Source organism: Cynoglossus semilaevis, chromosome 1 (genome assembly GCF_000523025.1).
Source record: "Cynoglossus semilaevis isolate Cse_v1.0 chromosome 1, Cse_v1.0, whole genome shotgun sequence".
Taxonomy (NCBI): domain Eukaryota; kingdom Metazoa; phylum Chordata; class Actinopteri; order Pleuronectiformes; family Cynoglossidae; genus Cynoglossus; species Cynoglossus semilaevis.
Window position 1 is genome coordinate 13,823,911 of NC_024307.1, and position 22,782 is coordinate 13,846,692.

The window sequence follows — 22,782 nt, forward strand, 5'->3', positions numbered from 1 at the left end:
TATATAATACAAATAAAATGTATAATTAATGCTTAACATTAATATATACACGTTTAACACAAATATAAAATATATTTTCATAATTATCACCCTTGCGGTCTTGATGTTGTCATCACTTCCTCCTACTGTGACCTAACATCCGGCATTTAAAGATGGCGGAACACCGCCACTGGATTCGCTAAAAGAAGAACGTTTTGTTTTGGTTCCGTCCAGCGTGTAGATGTGGGGTCACTGCGACATGATTGGAAGCTTGGTGCAGCGCTAAAAAGTAGGTCAATGTGTGTGAGGCTGTAAACAAGACACAGTCTTTACATTTCCCGCTTTATTCACAGACAAGATGAAACACGTAGCGATACCGTTCTCATTGTGTTTGTTCTTAACAGCACCACTGGTTGTTCCTGGTCACTTTACATGCTATTACAAGTAAGAACTATACTAACTATATTCACATCATATATTAAACGCTGTTTATTTACTTAATATTTAATCACAAGCCATTAGAAAATCAAACAAGACGTTGTTTTACATCTGACTGACTAGTTATTTTTTATTATATTTCTAAAACAAAATCAATAATATTTAACTTGTATTATTGTAATAATATTTGCATGCAATCGACCAGTGATAAACTACCAGTGTTGGTTACCACACAGATCCCTGTATGTTAGAGAAAAACACATGTTTGTTGTTTGTTTACTTTTTTTCCATTAACACCAGTACTCTTAATTTTTTGTTTTATTCTTTAGATATGACCAATCTTAAAATTTAGATTAAATTTAGAACAGGCCTACATTTCCTAATTCTCAACCACACACAACTACAAAACTACAAAAGAGGCTTTTTTAACAACTGAAGTAAATCAAACTCCCACACACCTCTAAAAGGAACTCAAGTACCACGTGTACTGTAATCAGAGAACCAAAATATCTGCATTTCTTTAAGCCATGTTTTAAACCATTGGCCGATAACGTAAAAAATATGGTTTTAATATGATTTTTGAAATATTGTCTGATATATTATTTTTCCATGGAACAGAATATTTATCCTTTTACTCATCAGTCAAATCTTATTATATCAACACATTTTTACACGTCACCAAGACATAGTCAGAGCTGAAACATGATGAAAACAGAGGGAAAAAATCCAACAAGATGAATCATTACAAAGACCAAAGGCAGTAGAAATCCCTTCCATACCAACACAGGATAAAACACATAAAAGGACCAATCACGGGAAGTTTAGTATTAACATTATCTATTGAGAATTGCTAAATTTCCAACTATCATATGACTTTTCCAGGGTATTCATTGTCTACCTAAAGACGCATGTTCTGCTGAATTCATGTTACAATCTTGTAATCAAAACTCCATATATCCTTCTTTTAGGGCCCAGTCATGAGCAGCAGAAGGAAGAAAGCCCCTCCCGTGAGGGTGGATGAAGAAGCCAAAGAGAAGCTGAACTGGAACATGCTGGATGACCGCAAGAATGAGGTAATTCTTGTGGATGATGAAGACCAGACACTGACCTGCTCCTCCCTGCCCAGCGACCCCACACCCAGCAGCTCCTCTATCTTCACCACTAAGGACAACACAGAGGATGAATGTTCAAGCTCTGTCCAGTTCACGGAAGAACTTCCTAGTACGTCCTCAGAGGTCACTGGTATCTCAGTCTCTCTGACACTGTCTGTTGTTCCAGCATCTAAGCTGTGTCATGTTTGGAGAGCGCTCATTGGAGAGTTTAGTGTCCGACCAGCATGGCTTCCATCAGACTGTAAGCAGAAATCCTTCACACTTCACAGGATAGGGGAGCAGCTGTGTCTCAGTTATAGCAGTTGTGAAGAGTCTCCAGGGCTGCAGTTGAGGCCTGATGAGGACACATGCACAGCAGAGTGCAGCCTCAGTCGAATCCCACTAGAAGACCTCGACTGGATGCAGAAACGGAGGGTGGTTCAGCTCTGCCACCAGGTGAAGGAAGACTTGCTAAAGGTACAAATACCATCACCCAGTTCACTCCAGTCAACGGCACTAGACACTCATGTAGCTGTTCTCTGTGTGACTTCATGTAGTAATCTAAATCTGTCAAAAGACAACACTGCTAGATGTTGCTTTTATCGTACAACCTTTGTCTATCTGATTCCAACAGGTGGGAATTTACCTCCTGGAAACTGGGCTTGGAAAACCAGAGTTCCTCAGTGTGGGAAATGCCCGTCTGAAGAAAGCAAACCAACTCATGCAAAAGCTGATGGAATATTTTTATGATTTCATAATTCCTGGTATGTGGACAGTTGAACTTTCTTTTTCTTTCTATTCCTTCGTCATATTTAGAGATACAGAGACATTTAGATTAATCTTGACTATTCATGATAAATTACACTTGCATCATAATTAATCGTGACTAATCGGCAGCTGCTCTGTCATCAGTCAGATTTTAATTTTGAGTCAGTTGACATCCATAATCAATATACAATAATATGATTATTCTGTTTTGTAATGTAGAAGTTGTTGAAAATGAGGAGGAGGAGTGTGACACAGACCTGGAGAGGCAGAATGTGGAGGAGCTCTATGACTATGTCAGACATCTTCACCAGAGGGAAACCCAGGATGTGACCTATGACATCCAGCACAAGGCCCTGATCCCTGTGCTCAGACCATATCAGAGCCAAGCTGTTAACTGGATGCTGAAGAGAGAGAAATACAGAAACTCATCACCTAAAGGTACTTTAGCTTATAAGGACTATTATTATTCAGGAAAAACCTGTTTTGGGTCATTTGGATAAAACCGATTATTTCATTGCAGAACAATCCTTACATTTCCTTTGGAGAGAGTTGGTCACTCTGTGTGGAAAGAAAGTTTTCTACAACCCTTTTACTGGCTGGTGAGAAATTTAATTTATGTTGCCCAGAGGGACAGAGATTCAGGTCCCTTTTTAACTTGTATTTAAATTTTAAAAACACCTTTTTTACCTGCAGCTTAATTCGAGAGTTTCCGTTGGCTGGGATCGAGTGGCCTGGTGGGATCCTGGCAGATGAGATGGGGCTCGGAAAGACTGTGGAAGTTCTGGCTCTCATCCTGTTTCACACTCGACAGGATCTGGAGCAGGAAGTGCTCACCCTGCCAGAAGTAAGGAAAAATACTTCCCTTATTTTTTTTCGTTTGCCTTTTGTAGTGTTTCCCATTAACTAGATAAATGGGTTGCAGTTTCTATCTGTGCAGTAGGTTTCTTTTGTTATTAAATATATTTTTTCATTTCTAAGCTTTTGAGAATAGTTTAAAAAAAATGGGACAAAGATAATTTAGTCTCTGACTCATTCACTCTGACTTGGTTCTTACCTTTGACCCAAATATGTTTGAATCAGACACCTCTATTACATTTCATTGATTAATATTCAACTGATCTGTAGAAAAATGTAAACAATAAACTTTTTTATGTTTTTTCAGGGAAAATCTGTGAATTATTTTGTTCCTCCACCACCGTTAGAAAGAAAGACAGTCTGCAAGTCTGAGGTCCAGCCTAAGATGAAAATTTCCCACCCAAGTATGTCTCTAGCAATCAACCTGACCTTTTCTATTCTCTGCAGTTCAGCACTAAACATCCATACAAATCTATTCCACAGCTGTGCGAATAATGCTGCTCACTGCAATAAAGGAGATGAGATCTGGTAAAGGAGCCTCAGTCAATGCTGTGTTCACTTACATCCGTGCCACCTATGGTTATGACCTGTTAAAGAACCGCAACCACATCAAGAAGACATTGAACAAGCTGATCGACGAAGGCCTAGTGAACAGGGTTAAAGGTCGAGGCCTGGCGGGATCATTCAAGCTGGGAAAGAACTACAAGGAAACAAAGAAGATGTTGTCGACACCATCCAAGTCTGTAAGAATAAATCAGCTTTTATCATTGTTGTGTCCAAAGACGGCACTTTGAAAATGTGTTCTGCAATTTGTCCCAAATTTCATCTTGAATTAGCTGCTGCCAGAAAATTAAGTTAATTTAAAAATGTTTTTGTCTGCTATATGTTTTGCTCAATTTTAGCATTTATATTTTTTTCTAAGCCATGTTTTTTCTTTTGTTTCCCTTTGTTTTATTCTCCTTAGATTTCAAAATCCACAGAGAGCTCACCCAGGAAAATGTTTCAGAGACGAGCAAAAGAGAAGGCAGAAGCAGCTCTTCACAGCTCTCTGACAGAGGATGAAGGAGATCTGAGTCTTCTGACGTCTGATTGTGCAGCACCAGTGGAAAAAGAAAGGAAGGAACAGTGGAATGAGGCTGCTGGTGAGAAAACAGAGCAGCACGATGACACACTAGATGTGTCTGCATCATCATTAGATGTATCACTAGATAAAATTGACTCAATGGACATGTCCAGAATGGATGACATAGTTGAAAGACAAAGAGAAGATCCTTGCCTGGTAGAAACAGAACCTCCCACCAGAGCTTCGGCGGTGCCTTTCAACACCCCCGACTACCGCTTTGAGTGCATCTGTGGTGAACTGGGAATCGTTGACTACAAGGCCCGCGTGCAGTGTTTGAACTGTCAGCTGTGGCAGCACGCTGAGTGTGTGAATTACAAGGAGGAAAGTCTGGACACGACACCTTTCTATTGTCCTCACTGTCTGGTTGCCATGAAACCAGTCTCAACTGGAGCCACGCTCATCATCTCACCCAGCTCCATCTGCCACCAGTGGGTGGAGGAGATAAATCGACACATCAGGTCCTCCACCCTACGTGTGCTGGTGAGAGTAGATTCAAGATGTTTCATCAGTTGCTTCACTGCCACCTATGTGATAAACATAAAAATAAATAAAACTATACAAAAGGAGAAAACTGCAAACAGAGGGCAGTGACACTAAAAGTGATCAGTGCAGTACCTCCGTTGTCCAGCAGACTCTGTATACTATACCACTTTAATTTGCTGCTACTAAGAAATACACAAAACTCATGATGTAAAGTGTTATTTTACCTCAGGTTTATCAGGGTGTAAAGAAACATGGCTTCATCCAGCCTCACATGCTGGCTGAGCAGGACGTCGTCATCACCACCTACGATGTGCTGCGGTCTGAACTCAACTACGTCGACATTCCCCACAGCAACAGCAAGGACGGACGGCGATTCCGTAACCAGAAGCGGTACATGGCAGTTCCCAGCCCCCTAGTGGCTGTGGAGTGGTGGCGCATCTGTTTAGACGAAGCCCAGATGGTTGAATGTCCAACTGCAAAGGTAAACTTGATTAAATAGGCAATGAAATAAAAAGTTAAATGTTAAATGGTACTTTGGGTTAACTCAATTTTTCTATTGAAAATTAATTTATTCTCTGTAACATTTCAACCAGGCTGCTGAGATGGCTCTGCGTCTAGCATCCATCAATCGCTGGTGTGTCAGTGGAACTCCTGTCCAGAGAGGTTTAGAAGGTAAGAAGTTCTGAATGTTTGAGAATTTTTACTTTGAATGCTTTGGTGTACAAAGTCTGGCCAGAAGCTATTAATAACTGTTGGGCTGTTGTTTTGATACATGGACAATGTTATGAGTTACATTACAATACAATACATTTAGCAGATGCTTTTATTCAAAGCGACTTACAATTTGAGTCAGTCAATCAACATTCAAGCTACAGTAAACATACAAAATACAAAAATACATAGATAATATCAAGTAGTCATAAATAATAATAAATGATAAATAGAAAAGGTGCTACTCATAGTAGGCCATAGAGGTGCATGTTAGATTATATTAGATAACTAGTTAGATCAAAATATTCATGTTGGTCATTTAATAAAAAGGGAGAACTTGAATCAGGAAGAACTTTATTTCTGTGCCTAGATCTGTATGGTCTTGTTCTTTTCTTGGGAGTTGATCCTTACTGGGTAAAGTACTGGTGGCACCAGCTGCTCTATCGGCCTTATCGCCATGGAAACACAGAACCTCTGTACAACGTCGTCTCTCAGTTAATGTGGCGATCAGCCAAAAAAGACGTCATCGATCAGGTAGGTGAACTGTTGCATGTCTGCGTTCAAGCTTAAATTATAGATGATTTTTTAAAAATATTCATCATGGCTTCTGCTGCCTTGTGTTTCCCAGATCCAGATTCCCCCTCAGACAGAGGAGGTTCACTGGTTGCGTTTCTCTCCTGTTGAGGGTCACTTCTATCACCGTCAGCATGAAGTCTGCTCACAGGACGCTCTAGTCAAACTCAGGAAGCTCTCCGACTGGAGCCTGAAGCTTGGCAGCCTGGACCGTCGTACCGTCAACACCATCCTGTGTCCACTGCTGCGTCTGCGTCAGGCCTGCTGCCACCCACAGGCAGTGAGGGGGGAATTCCTGCCTCTGCAGAAAAGGTACAAATGTTATAAACCCTGAATGAAGCAGAGAGCTCTTCTCTGTACTAGTTAATTGACTATTAGCTAAATGGACCGAAGGTCCACAGGATTAGAAACCTTAAAAGATTCAAATAGTTCAAAGTGTGCAGTTGTGTTTATTTAAAGCCGACCCATTTGTATAATTTGCATCGTAAGGGTTTGTTAAGTGGCCTTTGTCTTTGTGTCGTCTCCTCAGTACCATGACAATGGAGGAGCTGCTAAAGTCCCTGCAGAAAAAATGTCGAGTGGAATGTGAAGAAGCACACAGACAATTGGTGTGTGCACTCAATGGCCTGGCTGGAATTCACATCATCAGAGGTATAAATAAAATCAAAACCCCACACCCTACTTGTGATACACCTGCTCCCAGTTCCCATGGGAATTAGCTCCAACAAAACACAAGCCATGATCTCAACTTCAGCTCTGCCAGTGTTTTTTAGTAATGAGATGTTTTGTTGGAAAAACGTCTCAAAGACAACATATGTGTCTTAGTGTCCACGCCTTGTCTCAATAGCCCTCTGTGCATGGGCAGTGTTGAGTGTTGCTAATGAAGGCCGCCTCTTTCCTTCACCTTTAGGTGAATTTGTAGAAGCCACAGAGATGTATAGAGAAGTGCTGCGCTCATCAGAGGAGCACAAGGACAGACTGAAGACGGATTCTTTACAGGTATGTGGCCTCATCGCCTCAGTGTAACTTTCACACATTGGTGGACGAGACTTTTATAGAAACCAAATGAATAACAACAAAAGGTGAAATGTTGAAGCACTGCTTTCATACAAAGTCTTATCAATCGTTAATAAGAATTCCTACAATCTACAAACGGCGTGGTAGGTTTGCAAAACTAGGTGGAACAAATAAGGAAAATATTGAAAGCTATGTTAGAATCCGCACAAAAAATCAATGACATATTATTTTATTCCTCATCTTAGCGACTTCACGCAACCCGTAACTTGATGGAGCTGCTGGAGGCAAAGCACCCTGGTATTCCGCCAACGCTGAGAGACGATCGACTCAGTGAGGAGGTAACACTTTTATAAATAACCCTTCCTGACTCCTTAGAGAAAAAGCTGTTTTTTTTTTCATCATTATTTTTTGTCTCTTTCTTCAGGCTGAGCAGCTCCGACAGCACTACATGACCAAATATGACTCTGAGGTGGCAGATGCTTACCATGCTCTGCAGCCAGTGTTACAGAACATCAAGGAGCTCAGACGCAAAGTAGGAAAACCTGTTTTACCGTCACATTAATACAGATTTTTATAAGCCAAAATATTTTAACATATAAGACTCCAAATGAGTTGTAATTAAAACAAATAAATTGGTCAATATAAACAAATAAAAATATTTTAACATATAAGACTCCAAATGTGTTGTAATTAAAACAAATAAATTAAAGGCTGAATTTGTCCAGGTCAAAGTCAACTCCCCCTGGTGGCTGGATGTGATTCAACGGGCGATCCGCTGCTCCACTGACGACGATCTAGTGTCTCGCATTAAGAATGAGCTGACCAGCTACAAACAACAGGCCAGCAAAATGTCCATGGCTGACAAGTATTAAACAAATTCTTCAATCATAGCAGGATTGTAAGTGGTTTTCCCCCCACAGAGCGTCTACTAAAAACCAGCCTCTGTCTGGCAGGTTCCGCGACGCCTGTGGTTTGCAGTTCCTGCTCAACTCACAGATGCAGGATCTGATGAAATCCCAGAAGACTGTGCAGGACGCAGTGAAGAATCTTGAAGGTCCTGCTTCTCAGAAAGTGATTGATGAGGTCACCATTTGTCACCTCAGGCCCATGAGGCTGCCACTGAACAAGTAAGACATCAGTATTTTAGACCTGTATTTAGTCAATATTTTATATATTTACTCTGAGTATGAGCATCTTGGGATTTTCCTAAGCCTTTAAATGCATTTTTAAACTTTTTTCCTTCTTAATTTCAGCTGCGTCTTTTGCAAAGCAGATGAACTTTTTGTGGATTATGAGTCTAAGCTCTTTTCTCACACGTAAGTAGAGCATTTTTGTTTTCAGCCTCTTTTTTTTCAGTTTATTACAATCTGAAACCTCTCTGATAGAGTGAAGGGTCAAACGGCCATCTTTGAGGAGATGATTGAAGATGAAGAAGGGCTGGTGGACGACCGTCTGCCCACCACCAGTCGAGGTCTGTGGGCAGCCAGTGAGACCGAGCGAACTCTGAAGGCCATTCTGTCTTTTGCCAAAGCCAAGCGTTTGGATCCAGAGCTGGTGGAAGAGGGAAACACTTTCATGGAACTATTTGAGAACTGGAAGAAAGAGTACAAGGTTTTTATATATAAGAAATATAAGTCTTTTAATTGTGACTGTGATTATATTTTTAAAACTTTTTGCATGTTTTTATTTTTACGTTTTTTTATTGTGATATTTTCATATACTTTTCACATTTTCACCACATTTCAAACTTTTTTCACAATATTATTTTTTTTAAACTTTATTTTTATTTTAAAGGTCTAACAAAGACAAACAAAACTTTACTCACATTGGTCACAGCACCGGTAAGCGCAGCACAAAATGAAAAAGAATTGTGTATTCTTATTCAAATACAGAAGCCATTCTGACCAATACTTCTGGGTGCTGCTGTAGCATTTAGACTCTAAATATTGTTGTTACTATGAAATTATAGTAATAGTAGTGGTACATAATAAAGTGAAATCTCATCTTTCTCTTCTTAGGTTCTACACGAGTACTGGATGGTTCTGAGGAATCACGTGTCGGCCATCGATGAGTTGGGAATGGCTACGGAGAGGCTACGTGTTCGCCTACCGGACGAGCCAAAGCCAAAGCTGCTGCACATCATCGAGCCACATGAGGTAGAATCACAAAAAAAACACAAAAAGTACAATGTTAGTGTATCCTCACCACTGAGCAGAAAGCCACAAATATTTGTGATCCTGAGACATGATGGAAGAACCATGTCATTTATCACGTAAACATCCAAAGTTTCATTAGTCTTTAAAAGCTGATGACTAAAAAGTGCTGTCATTATAAACCTATTGAGAGCCCACCACACAGCATGGCTGCAGGTTTCCCAGGATGTCATAATCTGTCCCAACTATTTTTACTGCATTCCTGACTCCAGCTCTGGACTGTTTTTCTTCCAGGTGGAGACCAACAGAGTGAAGCTGGTCAACGACCAGGCCGTGGCCAAGTCTCAGCTTCAGAAGAAACTGGGCCAATTTCTGTACCTCACAAACCTGGAGAAGGTAGTTTTACAGTCGTTCTTATTGTGATAATGACCTTAAAGGTTGACTTGCGTCAAAAAGTCACACAGTGAACTTTATGTTGCCCTTCATCACAAAACAATGGCAAATTTCTTCCTTTGTTCCAGTCTCAGGACAAGTCTACTGGAGGACTGAACCCTGAGCCGTGTCCTATCTGTGCTCGACCACTAGGGCAGGAAGTGAGTATGGTTGAAAATCCAGTTTGTATTTGAGTGAAAAAGAAAATTTTAATAACGTGCAATGGTGATGTAGACTCATCTGACCATATAAATCACCTTATTATTATTAAAAAAAAATTAAAAATTAATATTATTAAAAATACTTTTCTGTGTTAATAATAGATTTTATGAAAGCGACTGTTATATTTTGTTATTAACCCATACAACATTTATGATTTTGTTAAACTTATATAATTTTCAAAATATGAAATAATGTGGCAAGAGACAATCAACTGCAACCACTAGATGGTGCTACATCTTACGTGTTGTACCCTTAAATATTGTACGGGCATTTTCCATGTTTTCGCATAAGAGATGAAAACTATATATATATATACTATATATATAATGGACATATTAATTTTGTACTTTACTTTGTTTACATCATGGTCCAGTGGTGTTCTTTGGTACTGTTTTACCAACACAGTGTTTACAGATCAGTCTTGGTCTGACTTTCAGTGGGCAGTGCTGACCTGTGGCCACTGCTTCTGTAACGAGTGCATCTCCATCATAGTGGAGCAGTACAGCACTGGCTCCAGGCGACGTGCCATCAAGTGCGCCATCTGTAGGCAGACTACGTCACACACTGAGATCTCCTACGTGTTTACCACACAGTCATCCAGCCAGGACCAGGAGATCCCAGTGAAGGTCAGTAGAACCTAGACCAGGATCCAGATGTTTTAGTTTGAACTGTTGCAGGATTGTTGTTTATTGAATCCTGTATCACATATGTCAGCTTCACCCTGCTCCTCTTGTGTGTGTGTGTGTGTTTTGTTTTTGTTTTTTAGGGAAGCCACTCCACTAAAGTGGAGGCGGTGGTGAGAACACTGAAGAAGATTCAAGTGACCGACCCTGGGGCCAAGTGTCTGGTTTTCTCCACGGTAACCGTAAACTATCCCTGCTCTGTGATTTACTGTGATGATATCTTTACCACTAGGCCACCACTGCCTCGACGGATGATACTACGATTGGCCCTGACCCACTTGTTTCTTACGCTCTCTCACCTCTCCACAGTGGCTGAGTGTTCTGGACATCATCGCCAAGGCCTTGTTTGACAACAACATGGAGTTTTCACAAATAAATGGCATCCACAAATTTCAGGTTTGAGCTCATTGATAATATAAGATATACTTTATTTTTGTATGAGAACCCTAGTGAAATTTGCTAGGTTAGGTTCTTCACTTGATCTGTAAAAACACTGACTAATATCTTAGTCTTAAATAATTAAAATGTCATCTCCAGGAGAATCTGAGCTCGTTCAAATACGAAGACAAAATCAACATTCTTCTCCTTCCTCTCCACACGGGCTCCAACGGCCTGAACATCATCGAAGCTACTCACGTGTTGCTGGTTGAACCCATCCTCAACCCAGCTCATGAGCTCCAGGCCATCGGCCGAGTTCACCGCATTGGTCAAACCAAGTAAGATTCAAGTCAAATCATTTCATTTTTATTAGGTGAAAGATATAAAGAGATTAAAGATATTATATATATATATATATATAAGAGATTAAAGATATTATTTTTCAATTGTTCTAAACTTTTCTACTCCAGAAATACATGGAACATTCCAATATTATTATATTTAATCAAAATTAAATAAACTCAATGAATAAAGTCAGATTGTTTTCTTTAATAGTGGCTCTCAAAATTAACCTGTTAACAACTTTTTGTGAAGTTGGACTTATTGAATCAGATTTTAAGACATTTTAAAGCAGTGGCAGAATGACACAGACTGTAAATCCAATAGTCTCACCGTCCACTTACCTTTGCTCAAATACACAGTCGATACACGTTATTTTCACACGCTGCACTGAAACATTTCAAGCTAAAAATGTCATGTTAACACCCAGCATGTATTTACAACTCACTGTTCCACAAGCCACTGTTAAAATGCAAAATGTAATAACTGAAGTCCAACCACTGTTAAATATAAAGGTATAATTTTACATATTTTTCTTCTCAGTTTTCCATATTACTAACTCCATCATTTTGATTAGTCACTTATATATAGAGATATAGTGATTTTCTTTCTATCCCGTTTAAAAATACAGATTCATTCAAGGTTAACCATGATCTATAATCACAATTATTCACAATTAATCATGATTAATCCTGGATGACTATTATCATGATTAATCAAGATTCATAATTAATCCAAAGCTATTTTAAAAATTGGTCAACCCTTTTATGTCATTTTTAATGTTGATTTCATGAATGTAATCAGTTTTTCTGGCAAATCAAAGTGGTGGTCCATAAACCCTCTATTCTTGTTTTACATGATTGTTATATTTTTGACCGCTGTCTTCTTGTTTTCCACCAGACCAACATTTGTTCATAGATTTCTGATCAAGTCAACCATTGAAGAGAGAATGCAGTCGATGCTGAAAACAGCTGAGAAGAGGTGAAGAGGTTGCATCATGTGACCAGATCTCATGAAAGAATTCTTTAAGAATGATTTTCCCAAACATGGATGTAGTGAATAAGTTTTAATTTTGTTAATTTGTTGTAGTCACACCAGCACAGCCATGAAGCACTCGGAGGCTGCAGTACTGACAGTGGCCGACCTCGCTGATCTGTTCACCGACGACACTGAACCTCTGGAGTGAGTCTGAACACTGGGAGCTGCACAGGATGCTGAAGAGTCAAAGTCAAACGTTTTCTACAAATGGACTGATTAAATTGAAATTTTCTGGTTGGACCAAAAAAAAGAAAATGTAGTCGACTACAAGTCAAAACTGTCCTTTTTTAGACAACCATAGATCAGAGACGTCCTCCATCACAGCCAGGAGGCAGAGAGCTACACTGACTGGTTGATAGGACATTTTTGAGACTCATGGAGTGGTTTGATTGGATGAAACCAATCCTGAAATTTGAAATGAAGATTCCAGAATCAACACAGAAATTATGACGTAGGGTAAACCCCTCCACCCATCTTTACAAATACACAAACCTACTACTCTTTTCTCAATAACATGGTGATTGGAGTTCTCAGATTTACACATTCCATTTTTTAAAAAACATATTGAAGCTCTTTTACACACCAAAAAACCAATTGATATTGGTTAGTTTTTAATGCTTGAGATAATGATCATCTGGACTTTACATGTCTTTGAGTCACTAACTGTTAACTAAACAGCTGTACTAGTGTACTTAAATGTGAACTGTAGAGTACTGTTACATGTTTGAATCTAAATGGAGATAATTTATAACAATCCTGTCACTGTATGACAGGACAAGTGAACCAGGGAACAGCAGTCCAGCAGTCAAATCACATTCAGGAAATAAAAACCTCTGTCCTGTTTTAACCTCAGCTCTGGTTGTTCCTCAGTGCTTTTATTGTCAGCAGCCATAAAAACTCAGGCAGGAAGGAAGCTCCTTTTAGTTTTAGTTTTTTAATTTCTGCTTTACGATCAGTGCAGAAGTCAAGTGTTACTGCAGGATTCTCCTGCATAGACCATATTCTTAGAGCTGTCTCTCTGTCTGTCTGTCTGTCTGTGTGGAGACAATGGCTTCAGTCCAACTTGACACTGGTGCTCGTCTGATTTGCAAGACAAAAAAGGGGCAAAAGGATTCAGTTTCATTCAGAGTTGTCTTGTAAATTTAAACTCATAAAAGTTTTTTTTGCAGCAGGTACTTGAAGCAATTGTTGTTCTTTTACTCTTGGTGTTTCTAAGATGTTTATGTTTATGCAGAGCAAGGAATTTCAAAACAGCATTTCTGTGAACAGTGGCTTCACTCTGAAAGCCTGTTATTTTACAATGGAAAGAAAGATCATTTATAAAAGTCTAAATGATTGACCTTGAATAGTTAGCTGGTTTGTTTTTGCTCAGTAACAGACGACAGGGGTAACATTATTTTTCAGTATGTTTCAGTCCAATATCTTGAGTTCCATCTTCTTTAAAGGATCTCTGAAACTCCTGTAGATTTGATAATTTCCTCCTCTCTGTCCTACAATCCTCAATCTGGAATATAGATCTTGAAATCGTCTCATATTCTTCTTTGATATTTCCTCCACTCTCACTAGAGTCCTGGCTCTAGATGCCCTGTGGTGTTTCCACATTATTGTGCTTCCACTTCATTGTTCTACTGTGAGGATAGTGTTCTTTGGGGGCTTTGACTCTCCTCTTTTAAACTTAACACGTCAATGTCAAGTCAGGTCTCTCTTCACCAAACTGTACTCTTCTCCTCGTATCCACCGTTTATCCCTGGCTTCTCAGCAGACTTTTATCTGGTCTTAGAGTCAAACTTTAAACAGAAATGAACTTTTCCTTTATCTGAATCTTAGCTCAGCTAAAAAAACAAGTTACTCAAAAGACACATCTTATGAGATTTTTTTGTATCATTTTTAAAACTTGTCAGTGGTTTGTATTGGGACCAAGAAAAATATAGATTTTAAAAAATCTGACCTGTTGTTTTAATCTTGATTAAAACATTTGCTTCTGTATGCAAACATAAAAACGTTAACATGCTTTCTCTGTTTAAAAAACTAAAATATTTAGATTTCCTTTACCTTTACTGACTTTTGACTGTACAGTTGAGGTGATGACCTGAGCTAACGACTCATTTCTCACTCATCCTGCCTCTTTTTACCTTCTCTCTTCAACCATTTTTTTAAAATGTGATGATGTTGTATTTGCCTGTGCAAGTGTTTCACGATACTCCCACGGGCCTCATCGTTGAATGGTCCTTAACTGGTAACTGTCTTTTTCTGACCAAGTGAGAGGGATTCCCGCTCCAGTAAAAGATTTTAAAATGTGCAGACAAAAGAAGTGGACGACAAAGAGTGTCAGCCCGTCTGCCGTTGTTCTCTCTCTACTGCATGGTTACCAGGCTTGTTGTTGTTCCGCTACAGAACCAAAACAGTTGTAAGATGTTTACTGAGAAGATGTGGCCGCCGCAGTGGGGCGGTGACATGCGTGTTACCTTGGCCTCCCCTCTGTTCCCCCTATTCATGTGCGGAATCTCATTGTTGGCGGGGACATCATTCAAGCTGGAGTTTTAAGGCCAGAGAGGGGGGGTTCCCACTTCATTAGAGCCCTGTTTCAAGAGTTGGGCTGAGGATAGGGGTGCTACATCTTCTGGTGACAGCCAGGCCCCTGACCAGTCTCCTGTAGAGTCACAGAGGGCCAAGAAGGCAGCAGAGTGGATGAGCTGAGAGGAAACCAGAGGGAGAGTCGGAGGAAAGATGGCACCTGTCAGATGGCTTTTAGTCTCTTTACTGTTGACCACGAGGATGGTCATCTCAGCTGAGCATGTGGACCATGTGGAGCTGCAGGAGGAAGAAGGTGAGCTCACATCTGCACATCTTCATCTTCTTCATCCAACAGACAGGGCTTTTTTCTATGGCTCAAGCAAAACTCATACCATTTATTAAGTACTACAGAAGAAAACATTAGTTTAAAATATTCCTTTTTTATAATGCAATATTTTGTATCAGAGCTATAGACAACTTTGTAAATGTAAAAGTGAGGCTGCAAAAAAAAAAAAAAAAATAGAATATAGAACCAGTAAGAACTAATAATAAATTAGTTTATTATAACAGTCAAATGTTCACCTTTTATTTACAGAATTCAGTGAATAAATTTAAATTGTTTTCTTTAAACTCTGTTTAATCCTTGTTTGAAGGGTTTTGTCAGAACGTTTTGTAAATAATAACAGTTGTGACTTCAAAAACAGATAATTAAGATGGAATCTCTGTTTCTGCCTACAAATTAAAAGTAATATGAATGCAAATTTTTATAGGAAAAAAAGAAATTTGACACTGAGTTTTCATCTGACTCCAGATGTTTTCCCTAATGTTTTGTTACCAGCTGTTGAATAAAAAACATTTAGGAAAAAGTTGATAATTTTGTATAATGTAATTATAGTAATAATAATTATGATCAGAAAACTCTTATATAGAGATTATTATTATCTCAATATGATCAAAAGCTAATTAATTTACTCTATTCTAAGCAATGACCACATGTTTTATTTTCGTTAGAGCTAAACGAAACTGTTGTTTGCACCAACGACCACATGGAGGTGATTATTCCCAGTTCTTTCTTCCTCAACAAAGTCCCTCCAGTTTATGTAAGTAAACCCTGAGAAAAACCAATATGACTTACTCACTCTTTAACAGGGTGATTTGCTTAACAAATGCTTATTTATTTGTTTTGTTTTGATTCAATGTTTAGATTTGGGATTTGCATCTAAATGATCCTGAGTGTCGGGGTGTGGTGGTGGGAGACTACTACGTTTTCAGCATCAAGACAAATCTCTCAGACTGTGGGACTGTTATGGTAAAACCCTGCAGTAATTTTTCCAAATATATGTTGTTTGAAGTACCCTTTGACATCAAACGTTAGGTCATGACCCCTTAGGCAAAAAGCTAGATTTACACATGGCCATCCATATGGAGGATAAGGTAAGAAAATTAAAGGCTCAAAATGAATACAATTTTGTGTTTTATTTAATTTAGTCCTGGCTTCAAGGACTTGAAATATTTCTTCAAGAAGTACATTTCAGAATTTAAGCATTTTTAAAGACTTGGTGTGAGTGACACCAGACATTTAGAAGAACTGCTTCACAATAGAAGGGAGCATTAACTTTAAGCACTGTGAAGACGACACGTGGCCTCTTTATCATTTAGGAACATAAATTCCCCATAATTATAAATCATCTATTTTTACGATGTCTTAACTTGGCCTAAGAACCAGAGCCGCAGTTTCTTCCCCCTCAGCCTTTTGCTGAAGTGAACACGGACTGAGACCCTCTGTTCTGGCTTTAATCAGATTCTTTAGAATTAGCTCATAGCACGTATAATAAGATGGACGGAGAAAGGCACATTTTCAGTGTCCAGACAGAAAGGAGTGAGGAGAAAAGATGTCGGGGGGGGGAGTGGTGCATGTCAGCAAAGAAGGGTGGTGTTGTTTCTTGTCCCTACCACAGCCAAAGAATCTCATTCAGTGCAGCAAAAGGACCTTGAACCTGTGGTCCTAAATTATCAGAATTTAGATGGTAATGATGATTATTTGTTTAGGTTCATTGATTTAGAAGGCCATAAATCACTGGCCAACCAGGCTCTCGGTTTTTTGAATCCCACCATTCATATGATTTAGAAATAGAGGCGTCTGAATCCCTCCTTTGCTAAAACACCAAGAGTCCTTAAATTTGTTTCTTGGAATGCTTCTTGTTTCTTGAAAAGCAGCAGTGTCCCAATTCTTTTCAACAAGGCAAAGACTAAAGACAAGGAGCCAAACGCTCCAGCTGCAACACAATACAACAAGGAAAGATCTCGACACATCCACTCTATTATAACAAAAAATATTTAGTACATAACACTGTATATCAGATTAGTAATATACCTTAATACAAACTATGTGATTTAATGTTTTTTTAAGTTTCCCTTAATCGTAATCTAAACATAGAACAAAGTAATAGAAGATTTTACAAGTTAGCCATTAGCGAGCTATGAATGGTCTAATGTTCGCCTTACACTCTGTATGTATAATGAGCTCATCGCTAACATTCCAAAAACGGAGAACTAGCTTAAGATAAACACAAATCAGGTGGAACTTACTAAAGGGAAAACTATGTAAGGTAATAAATAAAAAATATTTAACAATATAACAAAAGGCTTGTTTTAAATAGGCAAATATAAGCTACAAATGTGGCAACATAGCCAAGTTAGCAGAAAGAGGTGGTTATATAATTAGCCTATAAAAACTTTCATCTAAATGTTCAAACTAACTGGCAAATAGCCACAAATAATTAAACTGATTATAATTAGAATTTTAAGCCTTAAACAGAAAGAAATAAACTAAAAAAGAAGCAGTGTAATTACTTACTAGCTACTCTATGTCCTCATAAACCTGTGTGAATGTGTAAATGCCATGACTGTCCCTGAGACTGTACTTTCTATGTGACTGCAAAGACATGTAGGAAAACCAAGTAAGAAAAGGTTAAAACTGTAAAGAAATCGTCTGTTTTCTCCTTCTTCCCCTCGGTGCTTTTACAGCGTTATCACACAGAACTGTGGTAAAAGTCTGCCCGTGTTGGATTAGATGGACGTTGCTAAAGAAGAAGAATGTAGTAGGTGTCAGTCTAGCTTTCACCTTGACTGTCAGACCTCTTAAACTTGAGCAGTCTGGGGCAGAGTGACTGAATGGTGGGGTTTAAAGGTCAGACGGCTACACGGAAACCTGACGAGGACTTCTGTATCTGTGAGTCACCGCTGACAGAACCAGTAGGATTCTGTCAGTTTGGAATCAGTACCAGTTTGCTGCTCTAGAAACCAACCGGTTCTTTAGCTGCTGCTCATGGTGGGAGGTCGTGTGTTTACTGTGAGGTAATAAAAAATATGTGTCCATCGTTAGAGCTCCTGACAATTTTATCCCCCGTCATCTGGGCTCAGCAGGGGCCCAGACAACCCTCATCTGATCCTTTTCAGCTAGCACTGGTTTATGGCTCCACCAATATTACTTTACTGCAAGAGAATATTGAACAGTGTCTGTCAAGTTGTGAGAAAGGTTTCTGATCCTTTGATGCAGGGAATTGTGGGCGGGGCTGGTTTGACAGTATAAAATAAGACACAAACACAAGCAGTGAAAAATGTCAAGATAAAATATAAAATTGTTCAAAAGCCACCTTAAAAGAAACTGAATAAAGCTTAGGGTTAATAAAATAAAATAACCCTGTTTAAGCCAGATACATGAAAGTTAACCAAAGAGCTATAAATAAAATACAAATTAGCAAAATATAAAGCACAAAACCCCCAATGTCAGAAGTGACAAGAATTTACCAAAGGCTAGCTAAAGGGTAATGAAAACATACTAAGCTAGATAAAAGGTACACTACTACTACTCTTTAACTTACCATAAACCACTTAGGGATTTTTTTATATTAAGAGAAACAACAGATGTTTTTAGAACAAGCTAAATTTAGCCTAAAACATAGCTAAAAATTAGCAAAAAGGTATTTTGAGAAATATTTTAAAGCTCTTAGATAAACGTCAAACCAAATATTTGCCAAAATAAAAGGAAATTCAATGCAATATTCTCTAACTTTTTTTTGTCCACGCAGACCTCAGATGACACACACATCATGTTCATCAACACAATACACAACAACCTTTCTGAGATCATCACCAGAAACTACATCAACATCACGTTTGTGTGTCGTTATCCCATCAACTACATGGTGCAGCAGCCATACGGTGAAAACATGATCAGGGTGGACGTCAGGTCAGTTTTTTGTGTGAAAAGACTGCAGAAAAGTCTGATTTTGTCTCTATTTTATTCAACATTTGACCATTGAATTTTGACAAACTCTACAGAACAATAACTTTGAACACAGAGGATGGAAACTTCTCAGTGTCCATGTTGCTGTATAAGGACGAGGCCTTTGAGGACAGGTGGACTACAGTGCCATCACTGACACTGGACGATGACATCTTTGTCAAAGTTTTCATGGTAAATGGACTCATTAAAGGCACAATGTTCACAACACAGGATGTTTTAGCCCGAACAAAAGCAATGACTATGACCTTAGCTTTTGCAGGCTAACTAATGTGAGGCCCATAAAGGCTACTGTATATATATTTGTTGTAACTGAATGGAAGACTACGAACGTAACAGCTGAAAACAGGCAAAACCTTGCAAACCAAGAAGGAAGCTAAACATTACCACTAAATTATACCTAAAGATAGTTTTAGAAATTTAAATTTCAAGATAATTAGGAAATGGTCTACAAAAGCTCTTAATTATGTATTGAACAAGTAAACAGCTGTGGACTAAGTGGCTCATGATTGGCCCATTGACCTTATTTTGGACAGGCCCGTCAGTGGTTGTACCTCCTGGGTTTTAACTTTTGATGAAAACACATTAAAGCAGGTGGGTTATTTTGTTATTGACATCTATTTTTGGATTAGGTTGGGCTAATGGGTTTTGCAACATGTTAAGCAATATGTGCACAGCTGCTGTTTACACACCATTAATCAAACTTCTACATACAGCGTGACTCCACTGTTACACAGGACAGGGTATTAGGTCAATTATATTGGGATTCATTTTTGTCATTGTAAAATGTCTTCCAAGGAAAAAGGGTTGGGACATATCTTGTTTGTTTTTTTTTTTCACTTTTGGGCTCTATTTTAACCATGTTTTAGCAGCAACCTAAAATGGGCTATTATTTGGCTGATATTGGTGTTTGGAAAATGTATGTCTATATTTTTTTTTACCATGTTTCATACAAACTTTTGTTTTTTAAAAAAGACTTCACTAAGTCACTTTCACATTAGCCAATGAATGTGCCTGTGTCGTCTTTTTCTCACTGCATGTTTCACACTCTGCTATAAACCCCTGCAGATCCCAGCTCACCTGATGCTGCGCATTGAGAGATGCTGGGCGACACCTACCAGTGATCCATACAGCAACATACAGTACACCTTCATCAGAGACAGGTCTGTTCTAAACACTCTCATTTCTCTATTACTCTGTTCTTAAATAGTAAGTAAAATAAAATAACACCAAACTAGACTATAATATTAAATAATTAGTCATTCTGGACCTTTTTAAATGTAAACAAATCTGCACATATACAATAGTAAATACATTTGTACTTGGTGTTGTTTTTGTAATAATAAAATAGTGAGGAGTTGGACAGCAGTGTGTGTTGAAACCTGCTTGTTCTGTGTTATTTCACCACACGCTCACAAACACCTCTCTGTGACGTTCTGCTTCCATGAACGCTGTTGTGAAATGAGAGAATTTGTGTTGCTCAGAGAGCTGGCCAGACAACAACAACTCGGGGAGCTAGGTCATGTGACTTCTGTCTGAGGGGCCACATGCTCCAACAGCTGTGCACGTCCTTGACAACCAGTCACTGTTTGGTTCTGTTAGTGAGAGCAGGCCAGTGAAAAAACACAATGATTACACAACACAGAGATGTGAAGGGAAACTAATCTGCCACTGGCCATGTTCAAAAACCAAACTGTAACATTATCATTTAGCTTCACAACTAACTACACACATTAAAGTCACCTCATTCTGCTGTATTTAAGTCTGGACTTTTTCTTTCTCTTCCTTATCCTGAATAGCTGCCCAGTGTTGGCCAACACACAGACCCTAAATGTCCTGAAGAACGGTCTGGGTCCTGAGGCCATGTTCAGGATCCAAATGTTCAAGTTTGTCGGGAGCTCTTACACCAACATCTTTCTCCACTGCAACGTACAGATCTGTCACAACACACCGGGGCTGTGTCAGCCTGTGAGTGAGATTATGCAGCAGCTCAGCTTTATAGTTCTATCTTTTATTTTTAAAGTGTTTACTAAGTGTTTTAGTGCCAAGAAAATAATGCTAACAGGGGTCTTCAACATTCTTCAGACCAAGGACCCACACATTGAAGCAGTTATTCACTGCTATATTAACTGTATAAAATGTTTCTAAAGTTGTATATTTAAATGGTCCAGAGTGTATATAGTACATACACGATCCTGTCAATTGTCATTTTTCATTATTAGGCTCCGCCCACATCTATAAACCTGGGTTCTATTTCCTTTAAAAATACTTTCATATTGATTTCCAGTTCCATATGCACTGGAAGATGCTTTCTATCCCCACCTCTGCTTTCAGTATGGGGACTGACTGTGTTCTGTGGGTAACTGCTACCCTCCACCTCCACCCTACCATGATTAACTCCGTAAATGAAGCTATAATGCTGTAATACATTGTGAAAACAATATAAATAGTAAAAGGACATTAAATAGTCAAAAGTCTAAGAAATACAGTATGTTCCCAATTTCATGAACTGTTTAACACGGGAGCTTGTTCATTCTCTTTTTCTTATTTTTGTTTGTTGTCGGTAAATGTCCAAACAGAACTGCTCTGGTGAAGATACAGTAATGAGAACAAGGAGAGATGCCCCAGTGTCCCACACTGTGTCATATGGACCAATCAGACGAGTTCTTCAAAGCAGCGAAAAGCCTAATCACAGTATATTTACAGTTTTTTAGATTGTCAATCTTAAAATCTTCAAAGCTTGGAATCTAACGTTGTGAAAGGCTAACTAACTACTGTACCTATGTTATTGTGTTCTTTTCTCATGCAGGTGCAGGTGGAATCCCTGCATTGGAGACATTTGTCTTGGGAGGCCTGCTGGTCGTTCTGCTGCTGATCATAGGAATTTTTGGGAAACTGTGGCTGAGATCGAAACGTTTCTACCCAGCGAGGGAAGCTCAGCTCACTTTGTCCAACATCCACCACATCTCAGAGGTGGCTTCATGAGTCTCAGTGACTCTGGGACAGGCCCCACCAGATAGATGTACAAATGTAAACTTATGATATAGACATGTGGTTTGTGACTATAGAATTAGAATATCCACTTTATTTTCTGTTGTTTCAACTTATGAAAATAAAAGGTATATATTTTATCGAGATTTTTTCTTTTTTCTAATATTTATCCAGATATTACTTCAGCCTGCTCAACCTAGTTCTTCATAAATGTATTGTGATATTTTCTTACAACTTATTTTGTGTAATGTTAAAGATTATATTTACTTTTTCAACATCTGCTTTATTTTGCATTCTCTCTCTCCCTCTTTTGTGTCTCCTATGTTGACCTTGCTATTTACTGTACTATACCTATCAGTTATTTTAGCAACATTTTTTGCAACTACTCAGCTAACCCTTAGCAATAGAAAATATCAGTGAATTCTGGTATTTCCTAACATTAACTAATTTCAGTAATATGATTTATTTCCCTCGTGTTAATTATTACATAGAGAATTAAAGCTTTTTAGCTTTAGAGTTTGTAGCTGTTTTGGCTAATTTTAAGGCATTACATTATTTCATTATGATCCAGATATGGATAAAACAAAAACATTTTTGGTTATGTAACTGACAAAAATGATATATGATATAATAAATGGTATATTTTTTTAAATTTTAGGAATTCTGTATATTTCATATTTACTCTATA

At 38.6% G+C, this 22,782-nt stretch overlaps 2 protein-coding genes across 3 annotated transcripts; both read left to right on the forward strand.

The window, feature by feature from the left end:
* The first annotated feature begins 139 nt into the window (after positions 1-139).
* On the forward strand, positions 140-13,454 carry shprh (SNF2 histone linker PHD RING helicase). 2 transcript variants are annotated; one of them, XM_025058203.1, is made up of 31 exons: positions 140-268; positions 1,386-1,638; positions 1,799-1,985; positions 2,143-2,272; positions 2,496-2,714; positions 2,797-2,875; positions 2,970-3,120; positions 3,439-3,535; positions 3,615-3,874; positions 4,096-4,734; positions 4,967-5,218; positions 5,331-5,409; positions 5,819-5,982; positions 6,077-6,333; positions 6,551-6,672; positions 6,932-7,020; positions 7,284-7,376; positions 7,463-7,570; positions 7,764-7,903; positions 7,992-8,165; positions 8,292-8,354; positions 8,424-8,649; positions 9,057-9,194; positions 9,486-9,587; positions 9,713-9,784; positions 10,283-10,471; positions 10,612-10,704; positions 10,838-10,924; positions 11,066-11,244; positions 12,146-12,226; positions 12,335-13,454. In XM_025058203.1, exons 3-31 carry the CDS (start codon positions 1,929-1,931, stop codon positions 12,429-12,431), a joined length of 4,437 nt encoding a protein of 1,478 aa, XP_024913971.1. In that variant the 5' UTR covers positions 140-268; positions 1,386-1,638; positions 1,799-1,928; the 3' UTR covers positions 12,432-13,454. The 2 variants fall into 2 exon arrangements, with proteins under 2 accessions (XP_024913971.1, XP_024913970.1); XM_025058202.1 differs by adding an exon at positions 384-423 and having other exon boundaries at positions 146-268; positions 1,386-1,985.
* A 911-nt stretch (positions 13,455-14,365) lies between these two features.
* On the forward strand, positions 14,366-22,631 carry LOC103380222 (pancreatic secretory granule membrane major glycoprotein GP2). The gene is made up of 9 exons (XM_008312075.3): positions 14,366-15,110; positions 15,809-15,897; positions 16,002-16,106; positions 18,889-19,049; positions 19,142-19,277; positions 20,172-20,266; positions 20,903-21,071; positions 21,683-21,797; positions 21,913-22,631. The coding sequence occupies exons 1-9, from the start codon at positions 15,011-15,013 to the stop codon at positions 22,086-22,088; spliced, it is 1,146 nt and encodes a 381-aa protein (XP_008310297.2). The 5' UTR covers positions 14,366-15,010; the 3' UTR covers positions 22,089-22,631.
* Positions 22,632-22,782: the final 151 nt, after the last annotated feature.

Excerpts from the sequence above, each read along its gene's own strand:
- shprh (XM_025058202.1), top strand. Across the intron at positions 3,121-3,438 it reads AAGTGCTCACCCTGCCAGAA|GGAAAATCTGTGAATTATTT; the intron begins GTAAGGAAAAAT and ends ATGTTTTTTCAG. Across the intron at positions 8,650-9,056 it reads ACTGGAAGAAAGAGTACAAG|GTTCTACACGAGTACTGGAT; the intron begins GTTTTTATATAT and ends TTCTCTTCTTAG.
- LOC103380222 (XM_008312075.3), top strand. The coding sequence starts at position 15,011 with ATGGCACCTGTCAGATGGCTTTTAGTCTCTTTACTGTTGACCACGAGG. Across the intron at positions 15,111-15,808 it reads GGAGCTGCAGGAGGAAGAAG|AGCTAAACGAAACTGTTGTT; the intron begins GTGAGCTCACAT and ends TATTTTCGTTAG. Across the intron at positions 21,798-21,912 it reads CAGCGAAAAGCCTAATCACA|GTGCAGGTGGAATCCCTGCA; the intron begins GTATATTTACAG and ends TTTCTCATGCAG.